At 44.5% G+C, this 12,821-nt stretch overlaps 1 protein-coding gene across 4 annotated transcripts in view; it reads left to right on the forward strand.

Annotated features, from left to right (window-relative positions):
• Positions 1 to 11,814, forward strand: part of LOC127632779 (coiled-coil domain-containing protein 120-like) — a 40,450-nt gene extending 28,636 nt beyond the window's left edge. For all 4 annotated transcript variants that reach the window (XM_052111540.1, XM_052111541.1, XM_052111542.1 and 1 more), the window contains 2 exons: positions 6,585 to 7,604; positions 9,549 to 11,814. In XM_052111540.1, the coding sequence (XP_051967500.1) occupies positions 6,585 to 7,604; positions 9,549 to 9,648 (1,120 nt within the window). In that variant the 3' untranslated portion in view covers positions 9,649 to 11,814. The remainder of the gene's footprint in view (positions 1 to 6,584; positions 7,605 to 9,548) is intronic.
• The last annotated feature ends 1,007 nt before the right edge of the window (positions 11,815 to 12,821 follow it).

Raw genomic sequence — 12,821 nt, forward strand, 5'->3', positions numbered from 1 at the left:
AATAATAAGAAGCACTTTGTTCTTACGTGAACTGCCTACCTCTTTGCACTTTAATAAAAAAGGACTGTGGTATTTGGCATATTTGTTTTTGTAGTAGTTTTTGGGGGGGGTTATTTTTCCTGTAAAGATATCGAGATATATATCGTATATCGAGATATAGCAAAATATATCGAGATATATTTTTTGCTCCATATCGCCCAGCCCTAGCTTTTGGTCATATTTTTCGTAGTTATAATAGCCAAATATATTGGATATTTCTCCCTGTTTTGCTCATAGGAATGTACGAGTAACTATGGTAACAGTGCTTTGGTTTCCCCCACGAGTGTGTGGGGCCATCTGTATCGTAGAGCTCTGTAATTATAATTCTTACTAGTGAAAATTCATTTAGAGAGCTCTAATTAAAATTCTTATTAATAAAAAATCAATTAGAGAGCTCTGTAATTAAAATCCTTCTAGTAAATATTAAACTAGAGAGGTCTGTAATTAAAATTCGAATGAGTAAAAATTCAATTGGATAGCTCTGTAAATAACATTCTAGCTCTCATTGTTCTGTGCTGATTTCGATCTACTGTTAACACGCACTGGACAGATGTCTTTGCAATGAATCTCAAAGTTTTTTCTTTCAACGTCTCAAGCAGGATCGCCACAATTTTAGACACAAAGTAAAGTTAAAAAGACTTACATTTTTGTGAACGCATCTTGAAACACCTGTGTAGTGTTTCATTCATTGTGCTGTGTTCTGTAAAGGTTCAGGTCACAAAAAGACCACCATTAAACATGATTCCAGGTTGTTTTTCACTGAGCAAAGTTTCAGCGTTTAATAAACGTTACGGCAGTGTTTTTTCTTTTGCTCTGGTGTTCATATTAACATGTCATTAACATGACACTTGATTATGAATTCAAGGACCATTTACAGAACCACACATCATGAAAATCATTTGTTTTCAGTAACAACAAATTTATGTATGCATATTTACCCATCCCAAGTCGCTCACTCCCAAGAAGTGCATCCAACTTGGAGGGCAGAAGTGTTCCAGCCACACCCCTTCGGTCCCGCACAGCACCAATCAGCGTGCGATATACTGACTCTTTTTTTTTGCCCCTCTCATTCTGCTGTTGGTACACTAGTTCTGTTTCTGCCTACATACCTAAGACACCATCCAAAACGTCTAGGTTACGTATGTAACCTCAGTTCCCCGATGGAGGGAACGAGACATTGTGTCAGAGAACGACACTAGGGGTCTCTCTTGAGCGCCGATATTCACCTCTGTACTATGAAAAAAGGCCAATGAGAGTTGGCAGCCAGTATTTGCATGTCCCACCCCGGACATACGGGTATTTAAGCGGCGCAAATCACGGGAGTTCATTCAGGATTTTTCTGAGGAGCGGAAATGGTCCGGCCACAACAGGGGCTCGGCTCAGCGGCGTGGCAAGGGGGACACAGCGTCTCGTTCCCTCCATCGGGGAACTGAGGTTACATACGTAACATAGGCGTTCCCCTTCTGTCGCTCTCTTACGTTGTGTCAGAGAGCGACACTAGGGGTCCACTTAAAAGCGCCATGCGCTGAGCCGTGTACGTGATCCGCTGATACAGGAGCGAGCAGGTATTCCTACGTGCAGAGCGACCAACTGTATCAGCCGCGCGTACCCTTCCCCAATGCCCCATTTAAGCCATCAGGACTCCTTATCGTTACCCGGGAGGAACAAGGTGACGACGCCAACATGGGAGCGGGCCAGCCTGGCTGGGCCTCTTTCTCTCTATGTTTCTCGCATAGAGCAACTACGGCCGGGGCCCTTACCGCGTTGAGGGAAGGGGGTCTTAGCCCTTGGTAGGGCGGGGAAGACCCTCGCGGAGGCCACACCTACCGGAGGGAAGGCAAATTTGAGTGGCACATACATCGCATGGCCTATACCTAGGCCTTATCTTGGAACAGTAGTCTTGGTGGTAGCACCAGCCTCAAAGAGGGGAGCATACAGCACGGCACCTGGGGCAGCTGTGACTGCCTAAGGGAAACACGGCGTCAACTCACGTGAGGGGACAGAACCGTGGTTTTACACACAGGGGAGTCCGAGCAGGAGGCCTTACCTGTGGGGCCCCTATACCAGTACTGGGTAGCTAGCGGTACCCGCAGTGGTTTGGGTCGGTGAGTCCCTCCATGAGAACTGCGACCGCAAGGGGCTAGGGGAGGAGCCAACCAGTGTCCCAAGCCTGGGATCTCCTGGGAAGAAGGCGCACTGTTTCCCCTGGTTAGGGGAAGGAGCTGGGTGCAAGCGATCCACCGGTCAGATCGTCGGCGTGTCACCGAGTTCTCACGGGCTCGGTACCTGAGAGAACAGGGACGAAACTGACTCAACTTCGGAGATTGTAGAATCTCGCTAAAAGTGTTAGGTGTTGCCCAGCCCGCAGCTCTACAAATGTCTGCTAGGGCAGTGCCCCTAGCCAGTGCCCATGAGGGCGCCACACTCCTGGTGGAGTGGGCTCGGACCCGCAAAGGGGGGCACAGCCTGGGTGTGATAAGCCAGGGAAATGGCATCGACAACCCAGTGGGCGAGTCTCTGCTTGGAGACAGCGTTCCCTTTCTGCTGTCCCCCAAAGCAGGCGAAGAGCTGCTCAGAGCGTCTGGTGCTCTGTGTGCGGTCCAGGTAAATACGTAAGGCGCGTGCGGACACAGCAGTGAGAGGGCTGGGTCTGCCTCCTCCGGGGCAGCGCTTGCAGGTTCACCACTTGATTCCTGAAGGGTGTGGTAGAAACCTTGGGCACGTAGCCCGGTCGCGGTCTTAGGATCACGAAAGTGTCTGCCGGACCGAACTCCAGGCAGGCGTCGCTAACAGAGAGCGCATGCAGGTCCCGACCCTCTTGATGGAGGCGGCGCGATCAGCAGGGCCGTCTTGAGAGAAGGGCCCTGAGTCCAACTGAGTCAAGCGGCTCGAAGGGGGTCTCCGAGTCCCATCAGGGCGACTGAGAGATCCCAGGAGGGAAATAGGTTAGGCTGGGAGGGAATCATCCTCCGGGCACCTTTTAGGAACCTGGCGATTAAGTCGTGCTTGCCAAGAGACTTGCCGTCTACCGTGTCATGGTGGGCGCGATAGCAGCAACATACACCTTGAGGGTGGAGGGGACAGCCTCCTCTCCAGCCTCTCCTGAAGAAACACGAGCACTGACCTAACTGCGCACTTCTGCAGGTCTTCGACTCGGGAAGAACACCAGTTCGCGAACAGGCGCCACTTCAGGGCGTAAAGATGCCTGGTCGAAGGGGCTCTGGCTTGGTTAATAGTGTCTATGGCGGCTAAAGGTAGGCCGGCTAGACCCTCCAGCGTCCGTCCAGGGACCAGGCGTGGAGTTTCCAGAGGTCTGGGCGCGGGTGCCAGAGCGTGCCCGTCCCTGAGAAAGAAGGTCCTTCCTCAGGGGAATTCAGCCAGGGAGGGGCTGTCATAAGGAGCGTGAGATCCGAAAACCACGTCCGGTTGGGCCAGTAGGGGGCCACCAGAGTGACTTGCTCCTTGTCCTCCCTGACCTTGCATAGCACCTGTGCAAGAAGGCTCACTGGGGAAAAGCGTGCTGCGCAGCCCCACGGGCCAGCTGTGTGCCAGAGCATCTGTCCCCAGGGGAGCCTCTGTGAGGGCATACCAGAGCGGACAGTGGGAGGTTTCCTGGGAGGCAAACAGGTCTACCTGGGCCTTGCCGAACCTGTCCCAAATCAGCTGGACCGATTGGGGGTGGAGCCTCCACTCTCCGCCAGGCAAGGTTTGTCTTGACAGCCGTCCGCTATCACATTGAGTTTGCGGGGATGTGAGTGGCGCTAGCGACTCCAGTCGCTGCTGACTCCAAAGGAGGAGGCGACGGGCGAGCTGTGACATGTGGGGAGCGTGCTCCGCCTTGGCGGTTTATGTAAGCCACCACCGTGGTGCTGTCTGTCCTGACCAGGACATGTTTGCCACGAATCATCGGAAGAAATTTCTTCAGGGCAAGACGAACGGCCAGCAGCTCTAGGCAGTTGATGTGCCAGCGCAGCGGGCCTTGGTTCCACCCCCCCCAACCCAATTTGGAGGCGTCGGTTGTAACCAGAACGCGACGGGACACCTGCTGCAAGGGTACCCCTGCCCGAAGAAAGCAGAGGTCTATCCAGGGTTTGAAGGTTTGGAGGCAGGCAGTGGTAATTTCCACGCTGTGCGTGCCGTGGCGCCATGCTCGTCTCGGGACTCGAGTCTGGAGCCAATGCTGAAGTGGTCTCATATGCATCAACCCTAGTGGCGCGACCGCGCGGAGGATGCCATATGCCCCAGGAGCTGTTGGAAGCGCTTCAGCGGGACCACGGTGCCTGGCTTGAAGGAAGCGAGGCATTCCAGCACTGACTGAGCACGTTCGTTGGAGAGACGTGCTGTCATTGAGACTGAGTCTAACTCCAAACCGAGAAAAGAGATGCTCTGGACTGGGGTGAGCTTGCTCTTCTCCCAGTTGACCTGAAGCCCCAAGCGGCGGAGGTGCTCGAGCACCTGGTCTCTGTGTGCGCATAGTAATTCCTGCGAGGGGCCAGAATAAGCCAATCGTCGAGGTAATTGAGTATGCGTATGCCCGCTCCTCGTAGCGGGGCAAGAGCCGCCTCTGCGACCTTCGTGAAGACGCGAGGGACAGAGACAGGCCGAAGGGGAGGACCTTGTACTGATACGCCTGGCCGTCGAATCGCGAACCGTAGAAAGGGTCGGTGTCGAGGGCGAATTGAGGCGTGAAAGTACGGCGTCCTTCAGGTCTACCGCTGCGAACCAATCTAGATGCCGAACGCCAGATAGAATTTGTTTCTGGGTGAGCATTTTGAGCGGGAGTTTGGACAGGGTCCGATTGAAAACTTCGCGAGGTCCAAGATCGGTCGTATGCCGCCGCCTTTCTTGGGTACAACGAGTAAGGGCTGTAGAAACCCTTCTTCGTTTCGGTTGGAGGGACAGGCTCTATCGCGTCCTTGATTAGAAGGGAGGCGATTTCCTCGCGCAGGGAGAGGGCATGTTCGCGTGCACTCGCGGAGGAACGAGCGCCCAGGAAGGGGGCGGAGACCTGGCAAACTGAATTGCGTAACCGAGTCGAATGGTCCGGTGCAGCCAGCGTGACGAGCTGGGCAGAGAAAGCCATGCCTCTGCGCGCTGTGCTAGGGGCACCAAGGGGACAAGTATTTTGGACGTACCCGGCGGGGCTTCGCAGTGGTGCGGAACAGGTAACGCGGTGCTGAGAATAAGCTCAAAGCACTTACCTTGTTCCGCGCGCCCGGCAGGGGGCGGGTTCGTGACAGAGGAGGAGGTCTGATGTCGGCGTCCTCTGGGCTCGTCTGAACCGGCCGGCCGGGGAACAGTCGTGGAGCTGAGGGCGGGAGCACCGCATCCTGGGCGCCGGGACTGTTGAGGCCTGAAACAAAAGTGCCGTGAGAACGGCATTTGCGGGCCATGTGACCCAGAGGTAAAGGAAATAGCTCTTTTATTGAGAGGGGTGCGGCAAATGAAAAAACACAGGATTCTCCTCCCGGCCCTCCACCGGGGGACGGAGCGGTCTCACCATCTCCGGAGCTAACTTCTCGTCCTCTGGGTCTGTCACGTTCTGCCATTTTAGATTTTTTTCAGTCTACTCTGCACACATTCTTGCATTAGAAATCTAGACACAGTGCAACAAATGGAACAGGATGTATGTGTGTCAAAATGCATTTTTAAAGGATTTTGTTCTTTTAACTTGACATTGTGTCTTGCGAGACAGTGCAAGACAGGCACAGTGCGAGACAGACACAAAGACACAAACCTGCACTAGTCTGTCTAGTGCATGTTTACATAGTAAAACAGTTAAAAAAAGCAGGCAGAAACAAAACGCTTTCTATGTGAATGGCCACCTAGAATTTAGCTCAGAACATAGAGAACTGTAGATTCACTTTAGATGAAAATGTAAGGCTATGTCTACATGAATCTGGATACATTTGAAAATGGCTTTACGCTTTCGAAACGCTCTCTGTCCACACTGCCGTTTTCAAGTGTTTTCTAAAAGTTGCTTGTCCACAATGAACGTATGAAAACGCTTAAATTACCTTAGTGCACATGCAAAAAATTCCTGTTGCATGTACGGTCTGAAACGCAATTGTCCTCGTGTTCCGTTGTCGGACACCAATTCTAAGTAAACTTCCCATCACATTTGAAGGGATATGATGTGAATGTTGTACAAAGTAACATTTATCTTTAACAACACAATCAAAGTGAATATTAGGCACAACAGCGCCGCTATAACACAGGGCTCCATCTTGATTTTTTTTGGTTGAATGGAGCACATGACGGTACACAACAACAAATACGCCGTAGTTTTCAGATATATCTGTTTTCCCAGTCCACACTACAGCATGAAGACCGCATTTTCAAATGTATCCACTTTGAAGAGTGTTTTTAAAAAGCTCAGTTTTCGCTGACAAATATGTCATCACAGTCTAGATGGAAGGCCAAAATGTAGAGAAAAAGATGCATTTTAAAATTAAAACGTATTAGTGTGGATGTGGGCTAATAAGCATGACTAAAATAAAAACCGTATTACTATTAATAATTTGTTTCTGTCTTATCCTCTAAAGACCTGAGAATTCTGGTGGTTTTACACTAAAGCAGTGGTGTGGCAGTCCAGATGTCCCTCAGTTTGTACCACTCGTCCCTTTGGAGGGCTCCTCCTCTGAACGTCGCAGCTGCCCCTACAGCTCCCGTGCTCGCCGTAGCAACAGCTCAGAGGCACTGCTTGACCGCTCGAGTCTCCCCGAGCCTGGACCTCCCTGCAACGGTATGCCACATCGAGCTGGACCGTACAAAAGCTCGGAGTCCCTCACAGATGGGAAGCTCCGTCAGATCTATCAAGGCAGCCCAGAGAGACAGATGATGGGATTTAAAGAACAGGGTCGAATGCGCTCCTCTCTTGGTGGCCAAAGCAGTGGCATGGGTTACAATGAAATTTTGATGGACTACATTTGGGGCAAACAGCAAAAGAGGCCAGTGCAGAACCAGTCAACAGGACGAATCTGGCCGGATTTCTCCACTCCTCCATCAGGCACTCCTCCACACTACAATGGTTTCTCACACTCGCAGTTGCATCTGTCTGCTGCCCCACCTTCCTATAGCCCCATGCTGTTGCGGGGCCAAGAGGCCGAACACCGTCGGGTCAAAGTGACCCGAACGAAATCCTGTGGCCCCTTCATCCCTTTGCAGCAGCACCCACAGGATTCTGTGTTGTTCTCGGCTTATGATCCTTTGCTCACCTCCTCTGGGTCCACCACCTCTTCAATTCCCAACCTGCTTCCCCATCATACAGAGCTGTCTGCTGGTGCAGCTTTCGGGCGCAGACCTCTACAATTTTCTCTGCCTACCCCTGAGGATTCTACGCGGAGTCTGCACAAGGCCCTGGCTCTGGAGGGACTCCGTGACTGGTATCTGAGGAACGCCTTGGGCTATTCCACTACGGCGAAAGGTCATGATGGACTTGGTATGCGCCATTCGCATACTCACCACCTGGTGCACCAGCCTCAGTCCATTCCAGCTGACCCACTGTATTCACACCGTCAAATACCTCAGTCAGCTTCGTTCCATGGGCATCCTTTGCATGCCAGGTGAGTTTTCTTCAATTCTGTTTTACCCACAACATGGTTCAACATGGATGTTTCTTCAACTTTGGCTATTTTAGCACTGTGCAAGTAAAGTCTTGTTAAAACATTTCTCACACTCACTTTGTTTCATTTGTTTACTAGCAATGTGCAACAGTGTATGTCCATGCATTACAGGAGATTTAGGTGATTTTATTTATTTTTTGCTAAAAATCAATAAAATTCCTGCCACACTGTCATTTCCAACACATCTCAATTTCTGTATTTTGTTTAATAGAATGATGGAAATTACATTTTTAACTTTAAAAAAAAAAATTATGTCTGCATCCTTTGTCTTGGTAAGGATAATTTCATAGCTAACATTTAATGTATTCTAAATACACAAAATGAAATAATATTTGTTTTTTATTTGCCTGATTTGTCAAAATAACACCTTGTTTGGAAATGACGGCCAATAAAACTGTTCGGTTCACAAGTGATATATATACCTTGAATTTTCTTCTTTTTTTTTTCTAACTTCACTTGTCTTGTTTTAAGTATGCTTTTGACTGACACTTTTGCCTTCTTGGTTAACAAGTAAACTTACTTCTGAAAAACATATATTAGGGGAAAATTTGTTTGGAGTGGTGGAAATGATGCCAACTGTGGGATAGTCCTAATTTTTTAAAACATTTCTAGAATACATTTTATTTCACTCTTTGTTTAGATTATCATAATTTTAAACATGTAATTCATTTATTTATATATATATATATATATATATATATATATATATATATATACACACACACACATATATACACACACACATCCTACAAGTCAACACTTGACTGAAATGTTTCTCATGATCTTAAAAATCATGAAGGCAATATGCTTAAATATTTGAAATGAGTTTTGTAGACAAAAATATAATTTAATATAAATTTTAATTTATTTCATTATAAAACAAAAATTTTATAAAAAAAAAAAAAAACTTTTTTAATTTGATGACTTGGACCAAATAATAAAGAAAAGCAGCCAATAAGTGCCCAACGATGTTTAAAAAAACATCCCTTGTTGATACCTCAAGTTGTTTGAGAAAATGTCAAGAGTACATGTCTGCAAATTCTAGGCAAATCCAAAGTAAATCTGTGTTATATTTTAGCATCTTCAGTTTTGATGACTTTATTATTATAATTTTTTTTTCACATTTTAGAATAGTATAGAATAAGCAAGTGTTTCAAACCTTTTGACCAGCATGTGTGTGTGTGTATGTGTGTATATGTATATGTACATACACACATACTGTATATTTGCTCATACACACATTTTTTAAATTAATGTTTTTGAACTGCATCAAATATTGTCTAACACGTATGTTAAAATTGAATAGATTGCTCTAAATTAAAGGAATAGTTCACTCAAAAATTATTATTCGCTCATGAGTTTGAGTGGCATAAAAGATGATTAATTAATATGACTTTCTTTTGCAGAACACAAACAAATATATTTTGAGGAAGATAAAGATGTGTATACTGTAGATCCATACAATGCAGGTCAATGGGGTCCAACATGTTTAAGCTCCAAAATGAGAAAGGCAAAAAGCTTCAAACTATAAACGCACTAAGGGGACTGGAGATGTCAAGGTTTTTAAGTGAAAGAGGAGTTACATTTTGCCTTCACATTGCTTCTCAACCAAAACCAATCAGATTGCTTTAGAAGGCATGAATTACCTTTATGCTACCTTTTGTGCTTTTTGGAGCTTGGACGTGTTGCACTCTATTGATTTGCATTGTATTGGTACAGACACACGAAATATCTTTGTTTGCGTTCCACAGAAGAAAGAACACCTCAGATTGCATAACAGTGAGTAAATGATGAAATACATTTTCATATTTGGGTGCACTAATCCTTTAACTAGTTTGACATTTTGCTGCTGCCAATTTCAGCTTGATTCTCTCTCCATGGCAGGTCTGTGGAGCTCTCTCTCTACCCAGAGCCTTTCCCCTCAGAGGGGAGCACACAAAAAGAGTCAGGCTCTGAGCCCCCTTCACCTGGAACGCTAGTCTGACTGGCAGCCAACATACCCCATGGACTCCATGATCCAATACGATACCTTGTTCTAGGGATGCACCAGTCTGGGACTGCTGGTGTACTCATACTCGTTAAAATGCTCCGATACCAAATTCCGATTCCATCCATCGCATATGCATCATTTGTAGCATAAACGGTGCCACATGGGCAGCAAAACAAGTAGTGGATTGGCGATATTTCAAGATTAACAACATCTATGATATATTCGCTTTGAATGCTTGTAAATGCATGGGCGCACAGAGCACATCTAGAATGCGCACAGATGAGCAAGTGTACCAAGCGCAGTCTCCTTTAATGTCCTAAGAGTTCATTAAAATATTAAACGTGCTACCCTCAAATCACCAGTCTGAAAATGGTATCTGTGCATCTCTATCTTGATCAGCAATTAAAGAAGCATCTTGAAACAACATAACTGAAATAGTGTAATCAAGGAGTCATAGATTTAGAGTTGCACTTGATGGTAAACCATTGTATCAGGAGCCTTTTATTTTTCATTCTCTATTAATGGGATGTTATTGTATCGTGTAGCTACATTTTCATATAAAGTTCATCTTTGCTTTACCTTGAGATATATATATTTTCAGAGAATAAAATAGATTATAAATGTATGTATTCTAAATTAATATTTTGTAACTAATATGGTTCAGGTGAACAGTCATTTAATAATATACAAGTCTACTCCGAGTTTAACGAACTCATGCATTTTAATGTACTATAACAGCAGTGAATGTGTTGCATACCTGTTTGTTTATATATATCTATATGTAGCTATGAATAATATGACAAAGTAATTTAATATAGATGGCTTTGAAGTGAGGGTGAGCTTTCACTTATGTTTTCTGACATCTCTGACTTGCAAACAAGCTTATGCCTGCTATGGAAAACTCGGAAATGATCTTTAAAGCTCTATTTGCCCACAGTCGTTGAATCATCAATTTCCATTAATCTTGAAAAGGACTGTCGACTTGGGTACTTGCTTAATATCCAGAAATATTGACCAGTTTAGGGCCAGAAAAAAGTCGAACAACATGCATGGCAAGATATTAAAATGAAACCAAGCATCCCAATCAACAACTTCACACAGAATCCGAAATATCATACCGTGTAGTGTAGATGAGAGGCGTAAATGTAGCATAATCGATGAGTTTTCAAACAAAGAGTGTATAAATGTTTATGTGGCCATGTTGGATTTGGAAACCACTTTAGTAGAATATAACTCTGGATTATTCAGCCAATTCTAGCTAAACGTCTTCTGTAGTTTACATGTTGAGATGTGGCATAAGCTGGCCTTATGTCAGCACAGTTTGGGGGGCAAAATACCTTTTGATTGTCTCAACCAATTAAGCAGTGTAGTCAAACTGTTTACGTATTAGTGCAGTAACTTTGCAGGTACTTTTGTTACAATTTCTGACTTTATTTTGTTTTTCTTTGAACTGTTTCTTTGCTCCTGAAATTCATTATATTGAGTCTATAAATTCTGGACTAACTACACATTACTGGCTAACATCAAAGATTGTTATTACCATTTAGATGCAGAGTTTCTGAAGATTGCCTTTGAGTTCAGTACAATTTGTTGTTCACCTTGCAGATCTATTAGAGACAAGAATGTATTGGTTACTCTTTAATCTAATGCTGTGATAGATGAATGACTTGACTAAGACGGTACTGGGTAATGAGACTTGAAATAGATGATATTAATGCATATGTAACTGCTACTAGTCATCTTGCAGGTTTGCGAGGTGTCTCCACTCCAGCAGGTTATCTGAAACTCATGACCAAACAGCTGTGCATTGCTAGTCTCTTTTAGTGTGTTTTGATTACATAAATGTCTGTACTGTAATGAATTATACAAAATGAATACTATATGTAGCAACATGAATAAATCAATATATATTGTATATTTATGAACTGATTAGATTTGTAAACATATTTATTTGTATATTACATGCCTCTGTTTACACCAGCGAAAAAGGGACTACAAAGTTTTCATCTTCATGAATTTCATCCCATTTTGACTTTAAACTGTGCTATCCTTTCAGCATTACGTATCTGAAATGTATTGCTTGGAGATTTGTTTTCCATATTTCTTTTTACTTTTTTTGTTTGTTTGTTTTCAAATCACCCATTCTTGTTGGGGACAACATTCATAATAAAGTTTGTAATAGAATCTAAATGATTTTCTTCAAGCTTTGATATAAAAACCTATCCAGTACAGGACATATGAGAACATTTGCATGCTAATCTGAAAATCTTTTTTTACTAAAGCTTACGTTACATTTCTTCTTATCACAACTAAATGATGGGATTTCAATAGAGAGTCACACCTGCTATAGTTTAATGGCTTTTTACAATGCCATATTGTAAGCTCAAACTTGGAATCAAAATGTTTTGCTACATTTCTTGGACTGCAGTTTTTTTCTGGAAAGCTATTTCATTTCACATTCCTCACTTTGATCTTTGGTGAAAAATTATTCGCACCACTTGCCCATTCGCTGAACACTTGGAATGTGTTTTTTCCACGTGATTCTCCTAATTCAAATCATGGAAAAAGCAGTTCACTTACAAAAATACCTGCTTCATACCATCTACAGTTGAAATCAGACGTTTACATACACTTTAGCCAAATACAATTAAACTCAGTTTTTCACAATTCCTGACATTTAATCATAGAAAAGTTTCACTGTTTTAGGTCAGTTAGGATCACTACTTTATTTTAAGAATATGAAATTTCTGAATAATAGTAGAGAGAATGATTTATTTCAGCTTTAATTTTTTTCATCACATTCCCAGTGGGTCAGACGTTTACATACACAAGTTTACATAAACTTTGTTAGTATTTGGTAGCATTGCCTTTAAATTGTTTAACTTGGATCAAATGTTTTGGGTTTCCACAAGCTTCTCACAATAAGTTGCTGGAATTTTGGCCCGTTCCTCCAGACAGAACAGGTGTAACAGAGTCAGGTTTGTAGGCCTCTTTGCTCGCACATGCCTTTTCAGTTCTGCACACAAATTTTCTATCAGATTGAGGTCAGGGCTTTGTGATATCCACTCCAATACCTTGACTTTATTTTCCTTAAGTCATTTTGCCACAACTTTGGAGGTAAGCTTGGGGTCATTGTCCATTTGGAAGACCCATTTGCGACCGAGATT

The sequence above is a fragment of the Xyrauchen texanus genome, chromosome 39 (assembly GCF_025860055.1).
Source record: "Xyrauchen texanus isolate HMW12.3.18 chromosome 39, RBS_HiC_50CHRs, whole genome shotgun sequence".
Classification (NCBI taxonomy): domain Eukaryota; kingdom Metazoa; phylum Chordata; class Actinopteri; order Cypriniformes; family Catostomidae; genus Xyrauchen; species Xyrauchen texanus.